The sequence below is a fragment of the Saccostrea cucullata genome, unplaced genomic scaffold (genome assembly GCF_032062105.1).
Source record: "Saccostrea cucullata isolate Sc308-1 unplaced genomic scaffold, CSIRO_AGI_Scuc_v1 ctg653, whole genome shotgun sequence".
Taxonomy (NCBI): Eukaryota; Metazoa; Mollusca; class Bivalvia; order Ostreida; family Ostreidae; genus Saccostrea; species Saccostrea cuccullata.
In genome coordinates this window covers 12,529-35,701 of record NW_026919036.1, presented here as the reverse complement: position 1 = coordinate 35,701, position 23,173 = coordinate 12,529, and the positions used below count along the sequence as shown (strand labels likewise).

Below are 23,173 nucleotides of genomic sequence, written 5' to 3'. Positions count from 1 at the left end.
GTATGTTCTCAGACGTTCGTGTCGAATTGTACTGTCCCTTTCATTCTCTATTAACTTTTTGGCGGTAACAAATGGAAATAACGAACTTGCACACTTCGAATCTTGCCAGTTAGTTATTTGCGGTCTTAATTTTGACTTAATGTAAATTATCTCATTAGAACAAAAGTGAATTTTAAGCGACAATGATTTGACAAAATACTAGTATATGAGTGTTAATCCAAAAGTTCGTGGAAATTATTTCTAAGATTTTATCGTATATACCGATTGAAAACTGAAGAGTTGACGTCTTAGAATTGATTTAATGTAGTAATATTAATATATCTCAGGATTGTACCTACCGACTGTAGTATATAAGTTACCTAAACATAAATAAATACTGAAGCTTTTTGTGCTTAAATAAATAAATAAAAACAATTCAATATCATTCTATTTCGCATGCAACATTTAAATATAATCGACTATGATTTCTATTGGTTTTATACACGTTTGCAATTGTATGAAAACTAAATAAATATAAATTTTGAAAAAAAGCTTTTAACGTCGGCTTTCAAAAGTAAGGTGTTCCTCCGCTTAAGAGGCTCACGGGCCATATCGCTCACCTAAGCACATGGGCTAGTTTAAAAAACACAAATCAGCTCAGTATTGTAAAGTTTACTTGTTTGGGGAGGGGGATTTGCATTTTTTATTACTTGAGAATGTCACTACATCGATAAAGCATAAATATATAATTTTGCCATACTTGAGAAGAAGAGTTTTAAAGATTTTTCCTATATATTTTCTATGTAAAGATTTGATTGCCCATCATGGCCACACCTTACCCCCAGGGGTCATGATATGAACAAACTTGAATTAAGTCTAACTGAAAATATTAATGTTTTCATATAAATATCACCATTCATAGCTTTGTTGATCTTGAGAAAAAGATTTTTAAATGATTTTACCTAGGTATTCCTGTGTAAAACTTTGATCAGCCAAGATGGCCTCACCCTATCCTAGGGGGCCATATGCATGATTTGAACAAACTTTAATCTACACTAACTGAGGATGCTTCAGTGTTAGTTTCATCTTTCCTTGCCCAGTGGTTCTGGAGAAGAAGAATGTTAAAGATTTTTCCTATATATTCCTATGTAAAACTTTGATCAGCCAATGTGGTCCACTCTACCCCGGGGGTCATGATTTGAACAAACTTGAATCTACACTAACTGAGGATGGTTCCACATTAGTTTCACCTTTCCTGGCCCAGTGGTTCTGGAGAAGAAGATTTTTAAAGATTTTTCCTATATATTCTTATGTAAACCTTTGATCAGCCATTGTGGCCCCGCCCTACCCCCGGGGGTCATGATTTTAACAAATTTGAATCTATACTACCTGAGGATACTTCCACATTAGTTTCATCTTTCCTGGCCCAATGGTTCTGGAAAAGAAGATTTTTAAAAGATGCCATTAATTTTTCATTAATTCATAATTATCTCCCCTTGGAAGAGGGCTTGGCCCTTCATGTGATCAAACTTGAATCCCCTTCACCCAAGGATACTTTGTGGCAAGTTTGGTTGAAATTGGCCCAGTGGTTCTTGAGAAGATTAAAAATGTGAAAAGTTAACAACGTCGACAACAACGACGACAACGACAGACAACGGACAAATTTTGATCAGAAAAGCTGACTTAAGCCTTCGGCTCAGGTGAGCTAAAAAGCTGTTCAAAAAATATCACAGAAAAAATGTGCTGAAAGGCATTAGTCTACGTAACCATTATCAGTACATATATGGTCCTCGGTTCAACTGGTCCAACAGATTCAGAGCCGGATGTATCATTAAGCATGGTTAAGCAACGGTCTTCATGAAACTTCTTTGCGTTATTTACGTGATCATTTGTTCATTCCCTGTTGACCATCCATCGTTCTTTGATCCGTACTGGGATCGATACATCTCCCCTGGCGAATTCCACGAGTTAATTTCACAACATAAAGCTCTATGATTATTCCTTAAACATATTTGAACTGTAGCGTTTCCCCAAACTCCACAGAATTCCCAGGGCTTTCATGTTGGTGTTTTTCTAAACTTTGTTACTGGTATTCTTCATAATTGCGAAACTGTAGTTGCCTGATTTTGCAAGCCGTGTCGGAACATTTTCACGTACGATTTGTAATTAAATATTAAGAAAATGACTGGATTTGCTGCACTGTTTAACGGTGCTAGGCTTTGTATAAAAGTAGTAACAGCTTCGAGTCTTTGATGATCGAATGGTCCGTACAGTTGGTACAAGTCGTACACAAAATAGGGTAACCAACAGAAGATAAAAGCTGAAAGAAGAAAATTTAAAACTTCAAGCCAAAACAAGATGTTTTTGCAACACTGTTTCCCCCGTATAGCAAACTTATGACGAAGACTAAAATTTCTCAAAAGCAAGTCATAATTCAAGGACAAGGTCAAAGAAAAAAAATTAGGTTGAAAAGTCAAAATTGTTGGTATCCAGTGGATTTAGCTCTATGCATTTGAGATTTTAACAACGTTTACCCAGAAAGTTCATTCAAATTTTATGGTCAAATGCATGTGCGTAACACTTTTCTACACAATCTATATATTTTAATACCGGGTACACAAATATAAAAGTATTTAATCTATAAAAAATACGGGTAACATAAAAAAAAGTGTTGGTTTTCAATCCCAAAGGGTTTAAAACCAAGGGAGTGCTGTTTAAAGTTTCCCAATGATTGCAGCGCACATACACGCACGCGTATGCATGTGCATGGTGACCACACCTTCTTGTATATTATATCTATTTATGTTCCAAATCCCATCCTGTTTGGTTGAAAACCAAGGGAGTGTTTAAGCCAATCAGATTGCAGTGCACGTGCATGCACGTGTTTTCAAAAAATATATCATAATGTAATATCTTATGAATGTTCAAAATTTCAAAGAATTTTATTAAAAACCAATATGTCCCAATTACTGCATGCAATTATTTTGACCATGTTATATTGTCTATGCTACTAATTTATCCTCACATTATGAGTTTCAAAGCATTTCATCCAAAAGTAGAAAAGTTACATGCTAATCTAAACATTTCACGAGACACGTGCACGCTGGGCCACACAAAATGACCTTTGCTCTACATAACATGCCTACTGTAAAAAGGTTTTACATTGGTGATGCAAAAAAGTACCCAGGAAGAAGAAGAAGAAGAAAAAAAATAATAACTAGACATGAAACTCGTTGCGAGCAACGAGAGGTCTTCCGTCCGCTTCCGGAAGGATAACGTTAAATCGAGCAGAAAATTGAAAAAGATTTGCACACGAGGGGGATTGAACCCAAGTACATGAAATTCAAACCCCCCCCCGACCCCTACACTACTTGTATTTATATACAAAACAGTGCTGCTGTCTTAAAATTAATGAAGGCAGGTCACTATTCAAAATTCAGTGACAAACCCAAGAGTTAATCTTTGCTCCTTTTCTTTGGAATGTTCTATTAAATAGGTGTGATAGCTTCAATGAAGTTAAAAAAAGAACGTTCTTATAGCCTATTCAAGGTTTACAAAGTATATTAAACACATTTTACAAATTCAATATTGAATATATGCATTTTACAATAAAGTGGTGAAACAGTTATGAATTTTTAACTATGATCAATTTCCTTTGTATCCCCAAAGTGAACTATCCCAATCAGTAAGTCGACAAAGGAAGAAATGTTTCGCCGAAAAACATGGCTCGTCCTACAACGGTCATGGAATCAGATTTCATTCTTGCTCAATAACTCTGAGCCACGAATGCTAAAATAAACTCCATGAAGCGATCTTTTAAAAGAAAATCTTATTTTTGTCTTATTTATTAGTTTAATATGACACATTTGTGCATTGAAAAACAGTGGTTAAGATTTATAATTAAAATATTAATTGATATTCTATTTTTGAGAAAGCATTACTTATAAGCATGATTAAAGATCTGTTTCAAGGTGCACAAAAGATATTAGATGTCGAATTTCCTTTGCACATTTAGTCTTTTACCAGTGGACGTTAGTTTGACACAGAAGATTTTAAAAACATTTTCCTATATATTTCTATGTAAAACTTTGCCTTCCCTATTGTGGCCCTTTTGCCCAATTTTTTAATGCCATATCTAGAGTTTAGATTTATCAACATTCAAACAAATTATATAGTAAGCATTATAAGGAGGACAAATATACAAAAATAAATGAAAAATACTACACATTTTTTTTAATTTGCATCCCAGGAAGTACTTCCACATAAATTTCCGCAAACCACAAAGTGACAAACTATTTCCAATAAGTCTCCAGTGGTTTTGAGAAGATTTTTTTAAAATCAGACCCCACCCTATTTTTGTCTTTTCTCTGGATGTAACAACTCATATAATGACACATATTTTGTGAAAGTCTAATGAAAAACCGCTTAGTTTTCCCTTACAAAATTTTGTCAAAAAAAAGAATAATAATAAACTAATAATAAGAAACAGTAGAATCACTATACATAAGAATGCTTTGTACCAAGTTTGGTTAAAAAGTCAAAGTTGTTGGTATCCAGTGGATTTAGCCGTGTATCGAGGAAAGTTCCAAAGTTATAAAATGTGTTTTTTAAAAGTTAAAACTAGCCTAAAGGTAAAAAAAAATGTTGGTTTTCAATGAAAGGGTTTATGTCCCCATGTTCGAAGATTCGGGGTATATAATTTTTGCCCTCTCCGTCCGTCTGTTTAGCTGTCTGTCCGCAAAAAATTTAACTTGAATTAGTTGTGATATTAAAAGCCCACTTGAGCCTTCAGCTCAGGTGAGCTAAAAAGTGATTGGGGATTTAAAGTTTTAAGTTCTTATTAAGGCTGAAAAATACATTTCCTTCTAAGCATCAATGTCTGTAGTATTATGTCATCATTTAATTTATAAAATTATGTTTTTTGATTAAGTTTGAAGTGTTTATTTCAATCCTTTAAGATTACTTTATCAGACCTCAGACAAATGATACATGTATATTGTATGTTAAAATTTTGTGTCAGTAAAAATTGAAAATAGATATTTGGGAAAATATTATTCTACCTAGAACTATGACGAAAGTCATTTTTATAGACTTAATCTTTGCTTTTGGTATTAATCCTCCGGTGGCATTTCCAATTTTGTGGCATGCTTGTCCATTTAATGACTTCGAAGCTACTACTGTTGTTTCTTGAAATTTAACTTCTGAAAGGCGAGAAAAACAAAGATGGAACAAAAGTGCAAATACTAGTAAAGAAACCAATTAATTCAAAAAACTTGATTACCAATTGAGTAGATCACAGAAGGTTTCAATTTATATACTGCAGCATTTTAAACTCGTTAGTGAATAGTGTATAAAAGGGTCATTAAAATAAAAAAGAATCAATCGGAATTAAGCTTGATTTATTGAGTTTGTTATATTGCAGCAACCTTTTTTGCTTTTAAATGCTTTGGTGGTACAGTTCCTCTGGGCGACGTCATTGTAGCGCGTCACCACACTAGCAGTAGACCGCCTCCAGATAATCACCACAATGACTGTGTAGCAGATGGCGATCAGAATGGCGGGAATAATAAACACGGCTATGGCCACTAATGTTAAATAGAGCTGTAAAAAAGAGGTAAAATGGAGGAATTCAATTAATTTACTCAATTTGTATGCAACTTTAAAGCATTAGAACTATTACAATGCAAATAAGGCCTATGTTGTTCTTTTATTTTATTTATTAAGTGCCCATCGATTTTCTGGTTCGTTCGCCTTGAAATGCCAATTTATGTTCAGGCTTCACAAAAACAAAAACATTTATTCCATGATTTATTTCAACCGCAAAGATGTTTACCATAAAATCTAATTTGAAATACATGTATTTTCTGAAGTTGATATTCCTTTATGGATCATTGATATTCGTTACTAATTGTACATGTATGTTTCTCCTAAATAATACTCTGGTCTATATCTTATTATACCCCCCGCTTGAAAAGTGGGAGGGTATACTGTAATCGGTATGTCCTTCCGTCCGTCTGTCTGTTACGCTTTGGGGTACTCATCTCTTATCCGCAACTCCTCTTATACCACTGAATGAAATTTAATGAAACTTTCAACGAATCTTTATTACATATTGCCACTGTGCGCCTCCTATTTTACTTTTTGATCCGACACATATTTTGGGTTTCCCGGCCACAGCAAAACATGGACTTTGCCATTTTAATCATATGGGAGGCGGGGGGTATCATTTAGTGAGCTCATTGCTCAAAGTACATGTACCTCTAGTTCTTTAATCATTTGTAATGATTTCAGAGAACGGTATTTTCAATACTATTTTACATGCAAATTATATTATATTATATACTTTCGAGAATTAACTGATAATATATACCTAGCATTGAACTAACCTTCCAATGCCAAAGTTCTGGGAAATTTATCATGCAGAAAGTCTTTTCCGATTTGCGAATAACCTTTGTCACTAAGTCAAATTTAAACATTGGCGTGGCGAACAGAACTGCACAGGTCCACTGTAATATAATTAACCCCTTCACTCTTTTTTCTACAAATAGGCAGAAAATCAAAAGAATCACAATCAATTCTACATCATATAATACAGTGTATGATGATAAACACAATTTTGGTATTATATTATTAAAAGGTTCATTTGTGAAATCGTGCTTTGACCATCTTGTATGACGTCAACTCATAGGAATAAAGATTTCAATGAAACAACCTGGCATAAAAAATAGCTCCTCATATATATTCAACAAAGTAATCCAGGACCGTCCAAAATTCCTTTGCAAAAATATTGTACAAAGAATGATACATTTAGCATAAACATTAATAATTTTCCAATAATAGATAATAAACTGAAGAGAACATTCAATTGGAATGCAAATAGAATATGCATCAACCCAGGATTTCAAAAGGAAAAAGCAATAGGGTTATGACTTGAGATTGAACGGTCCAAATTTCTTTTCTTCTTTGAAAACCTCCAGGCCTTATCACTTCTCTGCATCGATTTGAAATTGTTAATAATCAAATCCCGGAAGTTATCCTATGAAATGCTCAACATTTCCTCACAACAATTGTTGGGATGGTTTCTTGCCTTTGTTATACCCCCCGCTTGAAAAGCGGGAGGGTATATAGTAATCGTTAATTCCGTCCGTCTGTCCGTCCGTCCGTCTGTTACGCTTTGGGGTACCCATCTCTTATCCGCAACTCCTCTCATACCACTGAATGAAATTTGATGAAACTTTCACAGAATCTGTATAAGATATTGCCATTGTGCACCTCCTATTTTACTTTTTGATCCGACACATATTTTGGGTTTCCCGGCCACAGCAAAACATGGACTTTGCCATTATAACTATATGGAGGGCAGGCGGGGGTATCATTTAGTGAGCTCATCGCTCACAGTACATCTAGTTAAATTTATTTCCGGGGCATGTTCCAATGCATGATCTATTTGATTAAGTTCAAGGTGGACAATCCAATCCTCTCAATTGATTTCTATTTCAAATAATAATTGACCACTCGCGAACGATGGTATCTGGTATTGTCATCCATCAAAATGAGAGTCACCAATGGGGTTAGGTCGTACGATAGAGGCATGAAACAACTTTTCCTCATTAACACACACCTTTGACCTTCACTGAAATTTAAACGAATTCTAGATTCACAAGTCCACAGTGACCATCTCTTTGGTGTGATGATAGTCCCAGTTGACATGGGCTTAAATAAATTAGTGACGTCGGTAGCCATGTTCTGTGACCAAAGGTGGGTTCACTGCAGGTCTTCTTACATAATCCTTCATCAGAAAGTCTCTTGCAAGCAGTGCTATTTGTTTGTTTAAGAATCCTTCGTGAATATTTCACTCATATTGAGACGCAAACACTTGCTTATGTAGAACTGCAAAAGATTTGGAGCCTTCAAGTAGTGAAGGGACTTTCTCTTGCCAGCACCTTCTGGTCCACGTCCACACAATTTATTCAACTGAATAATGAGTGAAAGGTCTGGAAAAGTCACTAAATGGCAGAAGCTGCAATTGGGTCACTTTCAGTCATCTTTCAGGTCTAACCGTTGTACTTTTGGGGTGACTATTTTTAAGTCTCCGTCTGACAGTCTGTTCATATCGTTCGAACAAAAGTCTTGTATAACAATATGTTGTACATTCCGTAACTTCATGTTGTGAACATCGTCTTTAAGAAGTGCAATGGATCCTGCGGCTTTCTCTTCTGTCAGGTGACTTTGATGTACGATAACTTGTCGACAAAATTCAACTGATATTAAAAATTTTAGAATTATGTTTGTTTTTTATTTGCCAATGGATTTATAAGACTACCAAAACAGAACAGGAATGAGAATAATACCAAACTTTCATTAACAGAGATTCTTCAAAACAATTCATGAAAATAAACGGAAATCTAGAAAAGGTAAAAAAAAAAAAAGAAATAATAATAATAATAATAAAATAAAATTTCAAAATTGTGAAATGATGAAGTGGCCCTTAATTTTCTTAATTCAAGACATGTTTTGTTTGGTGAAGTATTTGATCACATTCTATAAAACTTCGCTGACTAGGTCAACCTAAGAGAACTGTGCTTTATAACCTAACTTGTCGAGTTGCTGAACTGGGGCACTAGACTTCACGTATTTACCTTTACTCATGGACTTGAGTGGTCTAGCTATACTGTCCAGGCGATCAATGCTTAGGGCCACCAGAGCGTAAGTGGAACCGTATGTGGCAACGCCTTGTATGAAGCGAATCATTTTACACATGGCTACCCCAGCATGCCATTCTACGGTCAGCTTCTCGATAATGTCCAACAACACAAAGAAAAAGCCTACCATTAAATCTGAAAGAATTCAAGATGATAGAGTTTACGCTTTGCAGTCAGTGAAAGAAAACATTTCCTGACATATTCCTGTGAAAAATGACAACACGAAGAAAAAGCCTGCTATTATATCCGAAAAGGACGATATGATTATTTCATGTTTTGCAGTGAATGATATACCGATATATTCCTGTAAAATATGCTTGAATTTGAGAACATACAGATATTTGCATAAGAGAAAAAGTATGTAACTTTTTTCAAAACGGAAAGAGTTCTATATTTTCGATATATGACAGAATTGCTTCTTAGGACAGACGTGACGTTCCTCAATAACACAGTGTGTATATAATTTTCTTTAAGATTTTGTCATTGAAGGATTATTACTTTAACATGTTCACTCACAACAAAAATTGAGGTACCTTACCAGGCATTTGTGCGAGATACCAGAGGATGGCATGTTTTATATAATCCCTTACGGAAAAAAACTAAGTTAGCCAAAATCAAATTTTTATGGCAAGCCCTTTTACTATTTATTCGGAAAATAAATTTCATCTGAAAATAACAGAGATATCTCTCATTTTAGAGAGATATCTCTTAAAAATAAGAGATATCTCTCAACTTAAAGAGATATCTCTTATTCTAAAGAGATATCTCTATAAGAAAGAGATATCTCTTAAAGTTAGAGAGATATCTCTTATACTTAGAGAGATATCTCTTTTTCTTTGAGAGATATCTCTTTCTCCTTGAGAGATATCTTTTTCGTGATAAGAGATATCTCTGAACGTTAAAGAGATATCTCTGATCGTTAGAGAGATATCTCTTTCAACTAGAGAGATATCTCTTTCACCTAGAGAGATATCTCTTTCACTTAGAGAGATATCTTTCCAAGTTAAAGAGATATCTCTTTAAGTAAAAGAGATATCTCTCTAAGTTTATCTTAAGAGATATCTCTCAAAGTGAAAGAGATATCTTTCAAAAGGGTCTAAAAGAGATATCTATGAAGCAAAAAGAGATATCTCTTTATTGCAAAGAGATATCTCTCTTCATTATGTTTATTTAAATTCCATTTGAAATGACTTCTCCCTTTACCGGAAGTGAACTTTTTATTCATTATTTCAAAAGCTGAGAAAATTCGGTCCAGAGTCTGTAAGTCTCGTCACGTGACTCGCGAGATTTTACGATACTTTTTACTTCCTCGCACATGGTCATGGTGAATGTGTATTGAGTTCAGCATGTTTCTGGTTTACACACAGCTTTCAGGGGGAAATTAAATAGTTTTACAAAGCCGGAGGGTTGTCCGACTTACGATGTATGAATTTCATGTCATAAGAAATTGGGTGCGAGCGTCCACCAGGAATATTTCGATCGAAATACAGGTAAACAAATCAGAGAGTGTCATCCGTTTCTTGTTTATTTTGAGGGAAAATGAAGTGTTTTATTTTTAACCGAATGAAATAGTTTCAAAATTATCTTTTGCCTTAATTTGTTAACAGATTTCTCTTGAATTCGAGATGTTATTCATCAGCTGATTATAGAGGAGGAGTTTTGTCATTGATGGGAACCAACGTCATATTTATGATGTTGTGGCTGCATCACTTTTGTTTGGGTAATTTTTTAATATACTTTTTATGCACCCGTAAACGAAGTTTCGGGGGTAATTAGTTTTTGTCGTGTCCGTCTGTCTCTCTGTTTGTCCGCAAAAACTTTCCCCTTGCCAATAACTTTTGATTTAGTGGAGCTATGACTTTCATATTTCATATGTATATTCCTTGTGTAAAGACCTTTCTTTGGGTACCACCAAATTTGACCTTTTGACCTTGACCTTGGAGTTTGACCCACTTTAAAAATACAACATTGACAGAAATTTTTGAAGGGTTAGGACTAGGGCATTCATACTTCACAAATTTAATCCTTGTGACAAGACCTTTCATTTGATTTCAAGAACCTTGACCATCTGACCTTGACCTTGGTGTTTGAGCTACTTTTTACAAACTTTAACCTTGACCATAACTTCTGAATAGTTGGGGCTAGAGCTTTCATATTTCACACGTGTAATCCTTGTGACAATACCTTTCATTGGATATCAAGAATCTTGACCCTTTGACCTTGACCTTAAAGTTTGACCTACTTTTTACAAACTTTAACCTTGGCCATAACTTTTGAACGGTAAGGGCCAGTGCTTTCATACTTCCCATACATAATCTTTGAGACAAGGCCTTTCTTTAGAACACAACAACCTTGACCCTTTGACCTTGACCCAGAAATTGTCCTATCTTTTAAGATGTTAACATTGGTCATAACCCTGGAGCAGGTGTAATTAGTGTTTACATTTCTCATTTCTTGTGAAAAGACCTTACTTTGGTACCAATTAACATATTTGATTTGCATTTGAGAAAGCTTAACTGTCGCTAAATTGCCGTACGGGGGCATCAGTGTTTCACAAACACATCTTGTTTTTCAGTAAATTTTAACCTGCTTGGTATTAGTGGATTATTTTTTTGAGCATTAAATGTTTGTAGCAATTTAGATCTATTTCACAAGGATAAGATGTTCATATATTTTGCCATCTCTCTGCATTAAATAAAATTTAGATGACCATATTTCTCACTTTAGAGAGTATGTTTCCTGTTTATAGAATATGGTTTATGGATTTTGGTAAATTTTTCTGTCTGTTCAAATTTGCCTGCATGGCACAGTGGTTAGAGTGTCTGCTCTAGTAGAGTCGCGAAATAAGGTGTTGATCCTTACATCATGAGTTTGAATCCCACTGTGGGATGTGGAGACCTGTCCTTGGGATGATACAGTATAACTGTGGCCCCTTGTTGCAGTAGGTCAGGTGTTGGCACAAAAAAGATCCCTTCCTGCTCAATCAGTCAATGGCCCTGAGTGCTGAGTATAGGTCATTAGGACAAAATTTGCAGCTCTCCACTGTTGTTTCCATATGAGTGAAAAATTCTTGAGAGGAACGATAAACAATAAACAATCAATCTGTCTGTTCAATTTATTCACTGATATTACACAACTGTATACACTAAAACTTATTTATAGCAGAGGTACAAGAGAACCAGTAACACAGATAAAAGATGCAGTTCCTAAGAGATCCAAAGTCAGCAGCACCTAAGACTTTACTGACTTTGAATTATCAGCATCCAAAACAATGCAAATCAAATACAGGTATGAAATTGATGCAACAAATAAGTTCTAAGACAAATATAAAATTTATTTTTTATAAGACATAGCATATCAAAATGACTAATATACTAGTCAACAACTGGCCAGCTTTAAAAATATATTTGTTTGATGTACTCCTACCCACTTTTATCAAGGTTGGCAGGTAGGTTGGTAGGTACCGGTAGTTTTTTTATGCCCCACCATGATTATGGCCTGGGCATATAGTGTTTGTCATGACTGTCTTCTGTCTTTCTGTCCATGCGTCACACTTTGCGTTTAGCTCAGTTCAAAGCCCAGTTTCAAAGAAACTATACAGGATATTTCATCAAACTTTGCTGATAGATATTGATAAGAGCTATGCAACTGCATCAACATTTATTTTCTGTCCTTGACCTTTCCTTTGACCTTGACCTCACTTTTCTTAAATTAGTGTTTAACTTAGTTTTAAACATACCATTCAAGATGGTGTTACAGCAAAACTCGGTTATAACAAAGTTGCTGGGACCTATGAAATTACTTCGCTATATCCATAATTCATTATAATCGTATAAGAAATTCATTGAAATTTTATAGCTGGGAATCCAAGATGACTTCGCTATACCCATGAATTCGCAATATTCGTGTTCGTACGAAACGAGATTTACTGTATCAAACTTACCATACTGATGAGAGCTTTTCAACTGAAACAAACATTTTTTGTCCTTGGCCTTTCTTTTGACTTTGACCTCAATTTTCCTAAGTTAGTGTCAAACTTCATATGGTGATGCATTCTGATGTAAGCAATTCAACTGCATCAACATGACGTTGACCTTTTATTTGACCTTGACCTCACATCTCTGAAATTAGTGTCAAACTTCATATGCTGATACAATAACATACTGATGTAAGCAATTCAACTGTAACATTTTTCAAGATATTCTGATCAAATTTCATACAAATTTTCATTTTGCATGACTAATATACCCTTGGCGGGCATTCCTGTCCTGTGGACATATTTCTAGTTTTTTTTCCTTATGTCTTACAGCATTGAATAAATTGATAACTGTCATATTTAAAACCACAGACTCAGAAATCTGTTAATGTTTTCATTTAGTTACAAAGACTTTGTATTTATAAATTAAAAAGCATCCTAAAAAAAAATATGATACCTTATCTTTAAAACATCTATGGAAATTAAGGGGGGTGTTAAAAAATTTTAAGTGCCCCCAAGAAATGAATGCAAATGGGTAGGGGCTATTTTAACAGGTCGGTCAGAGTACATCAAACAAATCATTTTTTTTATTGTTGGCCTAGGAAGGGTACCCTAAATATGAAAATGCAACAAATATTTTTAAATAAAAAGATTTTAAATGAAAATATTTTTTATGTATAAAAAGGACAATTTTTATTCTGATTTTCTTGTAAAATCATTGATAAAATTTAATGAAGAAAGTTAAGATTTGTATCAAATAAATGGATATTTGTAAGATTTATAACTCATTATTTGTCAGGCACCTTAGTCCTACATCATTATCAGTTGCACATACAACTATGGCCTATGTAATAATTCAATATTACAGAAGCTTGCTAAATTACAGGTTTTGTCTGTACATCTGGCAATCTTGGGGCAATACTGGATGGTTTTAACTAAGAACTGATCCAGCATGAAGACCAGCCATGTGCCTCACCTGTCATGACAGTATTAAAGGTAAGTGTCCCTATAAGCAAATAATCTGACAAAGCAAAACCTTCATCTTAAAAGATTTATATTTAATACTTATTTGATTGGTAGTTTTAATTATTTTTTTTCTTCTACGCAGCCTTTTATTTAGCATTTCTGAGTACTGCATGGTATATGATTGCCATACTTTCCAAAAAAATTTTTTAAATGCTTTATTTTGAAGCATTTTCCATATCCATATATACACTGTACAAACACAAGACAATTTTCACCCACTCACCACCACAATTGCACACACTCACACAGTGCACTTTCTAAAATTAAAAATAATGAGATGTTTGTAAAATACTTATGCCCCCCTCCCCCCACATTGGAATTTTTTATCTAAGTCCAAAAAGGCATTACTCTGTCAAAAATGGTGCAAGGATACCCAAAAGAGAACTTGACCTAGATGTTCATGATCATCTGATAAATCTGTATACTAAATTGCATTTCACTATGTGCAACCTCTGCAAAGGAAATGAACAGAAACTGCAAGTAATTGGAATTTTTCTAAAGCCAAGGGGTATAACTCTGTCAAAAATGGCGCGATGATCATACCCAAAACAGAACTTGACCTAGATATTCATCTGATATACCTGTAAGGCTGTATACCAAATTTCATTTCAGTGCAATGGTTGTGAAGAAAATGAATGGAAACTAAATGGACTGACAGACAGCAGCAAAGCAATATGCCCTCCTTTCTTCAAAGGGGGGGGGCATAATAAATGTACATATATGTAAACATATGACAGTTAACATACAATTTATCCAAAAACAAAACAGTCCTTACATCATGTACATTGAAAAACTTTTCACAACAATTTTCTGTTTCTGTAATACTTGAATAACTTTACTGCATCAATAAATAATGGTTTACTATCTTGTGATCTTGAATAGTAAATAAACTTTTTTGCAACTAATAAAAGAAAATTTTCTAATCAACTTCCTTCTATATTAACAAGTAAAACAGTTCTTTTGGATATTTTGTAATCTTTTTCAATGACACTAAACCTTTGTACAAATTGATTCCAAAATTCAGTCACATTAATATACACAATCATAAAATAAGTGAATTATTGTCTATTGTTTATATCCTGTTTCTATGTCTGTTTGTCTTTTGTCAACTTTAACCTCCACCATAACTTTTGAACCATGAGAGATACAGACTTCATATTTAATATGCCTACTCCACTAATTAAATTCTTTCAAAAGACACCAAGGTCAATGACCTTGTGACCTTGACTGTGACCTTTATGCTAAAAATAGCTTTTTTTAAACTTTCGCCTTAACTTTTGATACATTTAAGATAGAGAAATCATATTTGGAATGCCTTCTTTATTAATTATGCTCTTTCAAATGACACCAAGGCCAGTGAACTTTTGACCTTTAATGTGACTTTAATGCTATAAATACCATTTTGAACTTTCACCATACCTTTTGTACCGTTAAAGATAGAGACTTCATATTTGATTTGCATACTCCACTAATTAAGCTCTTTCAAATGACACCAAGGCCAATGACCTTGTGACCTTGACTATGACCTATATGCTTAAAAAAACTTGTTTGAATTTGTTGCCGCCTGGTGCATAGTGTTTCACAAACACATCTTGTTTTGAAGTAGTTTTAATATTTGAATTTCTGTAGAATTTTATGTTACATATAAAAACCTAAAATTTTTAAAATCAAAATCATTTTTATTTCAGTACTTTGTGACAGTGGGATGATGGAATATTAAAGAATGGACATGGCTCTATATTACTGCATCAGAGATCAATCCAGGTTTACTTATAAATCAAAGAAAAACACTTAAACAGTCAAGCATCATTTGAAGCTACATGTGTCACCGCTTTAACAATATGTCTGCTTATATAACCAAGAAAGCACAGTGACCAGTTGTACCTATGATGTCGGACAAGATCCCGAAAAAACTTCCAGTACACTCATCACTACCTGCAAAGAATTGAAAATTCTAAATGACTTGTATCAACACTTTCGTACTTCATCTGGCTTGTATTTTCAATACTCATTAGCTTTTAGCTTCCTGCAAACAAAATTTCATAAGTACTAACTTGCAGGTGTAAAATATTTGAAACAGTTTGCTTGTCCCAAAGGAAATTCTGCCAATTAGCAGTGGCATGAGCAGTTGATTGATGTCACAGTTCCACCGGCAAAGTATTTGTAGCTGAATGGTGCCATGTAAAACACTTTTCACAAGAACATGGAAAACATCCTAGAAGTGAGGATCTACAAGAAATTAAGAGAATACTTTCTTGAATATTTTCAATGTTATAAAATGCTTGTGTACATCCTTTATATATAAAACTAATTACACATGTAACTACCAAATATACAAATTAAACTTCAATCCTTAAATTTGTTCTTAAGTTTATTTATATTGTATTAAAATAAGCATGCAATATTTGTCTTGTTATACTGAAGGATTCAATGTTAAGAAAATGTCGTTCATTGAAAAAATGTGCAACCATTCTGCGCAGTTAGCAATTTTCATGGAGAACCTATCGATGTGCATTTGCAATTGTTGGGATGACAGGCACACAGTAGAAGAATTGTACTTGTTAATAAATGTTTTTTACCAATCAAATTTCAAATTGATAATTTAATAAGAAAGCATATGACAAATTTATCTATCATTATGGCCCATTGATTCACCATGGTGTTTGAGCTTTTGTGGCCTTGATACTTAACTAGTAAGTTTGAAATATTGAAGTAAAGAAAAGTGCAGCCCAAAAAATTATCCTGTACCTGATTTAAAATGCGTGCCATCCTTAACTACTTGGGAGTTGCCGCACTCTTCATGAGTATAAGAATTATTGGATATGCCTCATTAACAGGTCTATACTGGTACATGGATGACACAGTCAGTCGAAGCATTGTCCCTTTTTCAGTACCTCCTGGATCTCTGTAAAATATGACAAATGTAGATAAAATGTTCTACCATTGAATGATGAATGTCTTATGGACCCAGTGCAGACCTGTTTGGTGACAACATTGGATAAATTGGGGATTGTTCTAGCTAAGACAAATAAGAAAATTCCTATTTCTAATGCCTTTTTTAAGAAAATAAAATGTCTTTCTCATAATTGTAAGAGTATTTGGGAACACGGGCACCTGAAGTATGGATGATACCTCCCCCCCCCTTTTTTGTTAAATTTAAAAAAAATATAAAAAAGGGGGGGGGGTATTATCCATACTTCAGGTGCCTGTGTTTGGGAAGGGGGTCATAAGGCTTTACAGTTAATATATTGATCGTACATGTATGTCGTTTAACGTCCTACAGTTAATATTGAAGTTGAATATATACATCCCTGTTTACATGAAAGAAGTAATGTTGGACGTTTTTATTTTTGGAGCATTAATTAATAAAAAAAGAACTTTAATTCTATCAGGATTATGTTTAATCGACGTAGTAATCAATCCTGTATTCCCGTGATCGATGAAATTGGGTGCATGTAGGCCTATTTATGTTCCCCAAACGAAGTTGGGGAACATATTGTTTTTACTCTGTTTCTTATTATTATTATTTTTCTTCTTCTTCTTCTTCCTGGGTACTTTTTTGTCCGGGAGTGATCTTGTAAACTGTTGATCCGATGTAGGTAAAACCTTTTTAGGGTCAGTAGACATGTTATGTAGATTTGCGGAATCAAGGTCATTTTGTGCGCACGTGCTTGCAAGAGCGCGCACGTGCATCATGTGAAATGACCAATATAATGTATATTGCCTTAACTTTTCTATTTTTTGATGAAATGCTTTGAAACTCATAGTGTAAAGATATATTAGTAATATAGACAAGATGACATGGTCAAAATAGCAAGATCTCACGCGCATGCACGTGTGCTTTGCTCTGATTGGCTGAAACTAAAGTCTCTATATCTTTCTTGTTTTTTGACGAAATCCTTTGAAATTTTGAACATAGCCATGCATAAGGATATCCTACAACACGGTATATAGCAATTATCATGAAAACACGTGAATGCACGTGCGCTGCAATCTGATTGGCTGAAACTTTAAATTGCTATAACTCCCTTGGTTTTCAACCAAACAGGATAAGATTTGGAACATAGATATATATAATCGACTTCTACAACAAGGTATGGTCACCATGCACAGGCATACACGTGCGTGTACGTGCACTGCAATCTGATTGGCTGAAACTTTAAACAGCCATAACTCCCTTGGTTTTCAACCAAACAGGATGGGATTTGGAACATAGATATATATACTGGACTTCTACAAGAAGGTATGGTCACTATGCACATGCATATATGTGCGTGTACATGCGCTGCAATCTGATTGGCTGAAACTTTAAACAGGTATAACTCCCTTGGTTTTCAACCAAACGGGGTGGGATTTAGAAAATAGATAGATGTAATGGACTTCTACAAGAATGTATGGTCACCATGCTCATGTATGCACGTGCGTGCACGTGAAATGGGAAAAATCAAAAATACACTTGAATGGCCGTTTTTTTTTTTGTTTTGTTTTTTTTATACTTTTGGATTATATTTAGCATATTAAAATATATAGATTGTGTTGACAATATGATATGGTCATTACGCACTCGTATGCATTCACATGCGCAAGTGTGCAATAATAAAATTTGAATGAACATGGTACACTTCTTGGTAAACGTTGTTAAAGTCTCAAATGCATAGAGTTTGTCTTATTTAATTACGCCTACATGGAATATGATTATAAAAGGGAGTTGGGGAGCGTTTGGGGAACATCTGTAACGGTCCCCGTTACAATTAGCACTAGTTCGAATTTGTTTTTATTGACTTCGCATTCTATATCCCCGGCTCAGCTGTCCTGTGAGCTAAATAAATGAAATAAATATAATATGGAACCAATCTTTGGGGGACGTTTTGGTTTGAAATCCTGTTACTTTCGCTTAAAACAATAAAGCAATTAAACGTTGTTTACCTGTATCAATCAGTCCATTTTATCCTCTTCTTTTCCATAACCAGAAAACGAACGACTTAACAGACATTACTTCCTGTTTCGCTTTCGTTTTTAACGGGAGAATTAGTTATTTTATTTTAAGGGTGATTGGAAAAGAGATATCTCTTTCATTAAAAGAGATATCTCTTTAGCTTAGAAAGATATCTCTTTTTGAAAATCTAAAGAGATATCTCTCTAATTAAGAGAGATATCTCTTTTAAACTTGTTAAAGAGATATCTCTCTAACTTTAAGAGATATCTCTCTCGTTTAAAGAGATATCTCTCTAGCTTATAAAGATATCTCTCTTACTAAAAGAGATATCTCTCTTTCAAAAAGAGATATCTCTTTTGTTGAAAGAGATATCTCTCTAAAGTATTAAGATATCTCTATTAGTCAAAGAGATATCTCTATAAGCTAAAGAGATATCTCCATAAGCTAAAGAGATATCTCTCTATGCTAGAGAGATATCTCTCATTTTGAAAGAAAAATTTATTTTACGAATAAATAGTAAAAGGGCTTGCCATAAATTTTTAGAGTCTCAAATTTTTAAAAACAACTAGAAACCAGTTTAGAAATCAGAAAGTAATTAAAATTTTGTACATTTTTCATAAATTATGAAGATGTACAAAACAGATATTTGGGGAACGTATCCTCTGACCTTAACATACATGTATATTGAAAATTAGCTCAGAAAAATTTAGGGATTTTGTTGCATCGCGTATTATAAATTTAAAAATAAAAGACTTAGTTTCCAACTATTTTCTTTTATTCTTGTATGACATTTATAGGGAAACTGTTGGAATTCCCATTGGTGCTTATTGCCCCCTCCCCCCCCCCCCCTTATAAGCAGACTCTTTTTTGTATTTATATGAAGCAGAATTTGTTTTTTTTTAAAAATCTATATTAAAGAAAATGTGAATTGCTGTAGCCATTTTCTTTACTTTCAGATACATCGAGTACATTATATTGTTAAATGAATGAAATATTGTCGAATTTTTTCATAGGCGCTCCCCATGTAATTCTGTAAATGACGTATGATAAGTATATATAGGTCTACCCCTCTATACTATAAAATATCCAAGGCCTTGGATATTTTATAGTATAGAGGGGTAGACCTATATATACTTATCATACGTCATTTACAGAATTACATGGGGAGCGCCTATGAATTTTTTATAGGAATTCCGAAAAAATCTTATATAAATGTTTCTAAAGGATAGAAAACATTGAAGAAGCCATTAAATGTGCTTAAACGTATTAATTGTCATTACTCTCATCATATTTCTTCATTGTTGTTCACTCTAGTTTGAAGTAGGAACGTGTCCGAATGAAATATGTACGCAAAACTCCATACTTTAGTATGTTCACTCATCTGTCTGGCAAGGGATATTGATTTAGAAAGGTATAGTTGAATATTTTTCTCTTAAATTATCCGAACAGAGATCCGAAATATTTGTTAACACAATGTTCAATAAAATAATTAATTAAAACATCCTGCATGATAACGAAGTTACGTGGTAATTGAAAACGCATTACAAATACAAAGCAAAATGCAATTTAATCAATTTTGCAAAACATGAAACAGTAAGGATCAAATTAAATATCAAAGATCTGATTTATCAATATCACAAGAAATCCCCAAAGAGAAATTTATAACAGAATGAAGGCGTTTGGTATTCATTTTCAGTACAGCTGAAATTGAAAAAATTAGAAACACGCCCATGTATTGTTTGAATTAAATGAGTAGTAATGGTGCTCCTGTGACTATTTTATTGTTTAGAGATGCATCTCTCTGGATGCTCAGAGAGTATAAATAGAATTAGATGTTTTGGAGGTCCATGTTTACTCTGTTCCCGTTTTGTATTGTTTTATGGACTTTTGATCTCTCTCGAATACTGTTCGTTATCTTCATATGTTTCATGCAAGCAAATAAGTATTGAGAAAAAAATTAATTTTGAAATTTGAACAAAACAAGACCAGGTTTTATAGACAAAACAGAAAGTGCAATTAATTGCTTTCCAGTGAATAAATTAAATTGTTTCCCCAATTTTCAAAAGACAAAGGAACATTTTTTTCTCATTTGTTTTTTTTTTAAGTCAATGACTTGAAAAGCTTTCTTATGAAACAGTAGAATTTTCGACAAAACAAACTGCTGTGATGATCTTTTAACCTAAACAAGTTTGCATAACAGCAATCAGTTCGAGTAGTAAACAATTAATACATCTGAAGGATGTTTATGAAATTAGGCAATATTAACAATGAAATGTCTATATTTTACATTTATCAAGTTTCTCTATACGCATTATCCAGTAATTGTTTCAATGTCAAAGTCCTCTTTAATTAATCATTAATTAATTTAAAAGATAATTATGGCAACTTTAACAACGTCTTCAGCAATCTTAAGATGTACAGACTTTCGTTATGAAAAATATGCCCTTTCTTTAAACCTTAAAGTGATTTCAATGGTCTAACTTTCGACAGTGACTCAAAAGGAAAAAAAAAGCTAGAGAAGGATCAATTTCTAAATTGATAGTCCAAAATTATTCATGCAGTCAAACGAATAAGGTACAAATCATCAAGACATATACATGACGACACCAATGCAATATTGAATGCTAGCATGTCTTACTTTCTAGTTCTCAAGCTTGCAAAAACAAACTTGGAATTATAAGTATACCTGCAATGGCTAGATCGGCAATAAAAATATTCATCCGGGATCTTTTCTTTCTCGTCATGTAAATCAGAATCAAGACGATGATATTGCAGACGAGGATGAAGAGGAACAGAAGGCACAGAAAAATCACTTGCTCCGTCTGTAAAAGAAGTACAATTTTCTCTTTTATTTCTCTGTTTTTCTGTTATCAAACAAGAAATCCGTTTTAATGGACGTCTTTAATTTAAAATTAATTTTAATTTTAAGCTACTCTTTCAGTTTCAATCTTTAATTTTGAGGGAACAAGCAGACATCATGCAAATATTAACAGACTCATTTAAACTGTGTTGGAAACTATTATTAAAAGCTTCGCGAAATATTTGACTTGAAAGTTGATAGTGAGAGATTGATTTTAATTATAAAAAAAAACATATAAGGAATTCTTACTTCATTAGTAAGACTCTTTACCAGATTAACAAGAAAATAAGATTTAAGAGCACGATATTTGTGGACAATGTTTTATCTACTCAAAGGTTTAAATCATTACAACATGAGAGATAATCAAGCCTTCTGGCTTTCGCTCTAATAGATTGCCCTTGTCATTATCAGAAGCGACACAAAAGAAAAACAATTGAGGATCGTATAATTAGTTTATTTTTTTTCTTCAAGTAAATGACCCTTGTGTCTGTGGATACAACTGGATATTGAACCCATAAGATCGGTCATTTAATGAGGATGATCTCGACGTTTCAGTATATACTATACACAATTTTATTGGAGGGAGGGAATTTAAGACCCTTATGGCAAAAATTAGGAAAGAACTTACTAATGGCAAGGATTTTCTTATTATCATTTGTGCAATGAATAGTAACTGAAAAAAAAAATGTACATCTATTTTTTGAATAATATATTTTTCTTGAATATTCTGTATAGATGTATTTATAATGTTTTGAGCGTGAATTTGGTTTTATCTTGTTGTTATTGTTGTTTTTATTTAAATTTTCTTTTCAGTTTACGAGATGATAAAATACACAAACCGAAGAAGGACATCCGAGAGCCACCAGGGGCATAGCCATTATCGATTACTCATCGACACAAATCGCAATGGTCATTTTTTTCTGCAGCCTTCATTACACCGCTCTCAGACTTATTGTTAAGTGTTTAGTTCAGTCCAGTTTACACATAGGGAAACTTGTTTGTATACATAATTTACTCAAATATCAGCCGGTACAACTGCTATCACCAAGGATCATTGAACGAATCATCCTCGCTAGATATTCAAACAAAATCCAATATGGTATCCTGCATGGTAGCTTGTCTTCGTCCAGAAATGCTTTCATCAGTTTTAAAAGGTTTCCCGTATTACAACAATACAATCAACATACATATATCTTATGTTTCCTTCCGTTATACTTCAGTTTCTTGCCAGCGATATTCAACAGACAAAGAGAGACATTATTTCTCTTCAACCATGTTATCTACTCCTACAATAGCTTTCAAAATCCCCATGTTAACACGGAATTTTTTAATCATCTAAGATCTTGCACCTTCTGAAGTTGAATTTGATCTCCATGAAAGGTTGTTATTAAAGAAGTCACGAGAAAAACTTCCTGTTGGTCTTTTTTATCCATGGGCAAAGAAATATATCTAGATTTTGTAGGAACAAATTAAACATTTCTATTGCTTGTTAAAATCGATGATAAGTGGACTTTCTATCTGATCCGTATACCTTTATATCTGAAATCCTTGTTATACCAAGACTAATATTCGAGATGAGCTTTATGACAAACGAGATGACTTTAAACTTTCAATTGTCAACTTCCCTTAATTATGCAGCAATATACCTTCATCAACTCATACAGGGTTTATATATCTCAGTTGATTCAAAACGC

At 33.6% G+C, this 23,173-nt stretch overlaps 1 protein-coding gene and 2 long non-coding RNA genes across 3 annotated transcripts; 1 reads left to right on the top strand and 2 right to left on the bottom strand.

Moving 5' to 3' along the window:
- Positions 1-1,612: 1,612 nt before the first annotated feature.
- Positions 1,613-22,357, bottom strand: LOC134277973 (cardioacceleratory peptide receptor-like). Its single transcript, XM_062760283.1, has 7 exons — positions 22,319-22,357; positions 21,306-21,441; positions 8,619-8,816; positions 6,366-6,517; positions 5,406-5,580; positions 5,040-5,180; positions 1,613-2,299 (listed from the first exon to the last, which is right to left on the bottom strand). The coding sequence occupies exons 1-7, from the start codon at positions 22,355-22,357 to the stop codon at positions 2,076-2,078; spliced, it is 1,065 nt and encodes a 354-aa protein (XP_062616267.1). The 3' UTR covers positions 1,613-2,075.
- LOC134278010 (uncharacterized) lies at positions 9,991-15,455 on the top strand. The gene is made up of 5 exons (XR_009994369.1): positions 9,991-10,171; positions 10,289-10,401; positions 11,844-11,969; positions 13,544-13,653; positions 15,372-15,455. It is a non-coding gene; the product is annotated as an uncharacterized LOC134278010 (long non-coding RNA).
- Positions 15,342-16,663, bottom strand: LOC134278002 (uncharacterized). Its single transcript, XR_009994365.1, has 3 exons — positions 16,432-16,663; positions 15,738-15,912; positions 15,342-15,618 (listed from the first exon to the last, which is right to left on the bottom strand). It is a non-coding gene; the product is annotated as an uncharacterized LOC134278002 (long non-coding RNA).
- Positions 22,358-23,173: the final 816 nt, after the last annotated feature.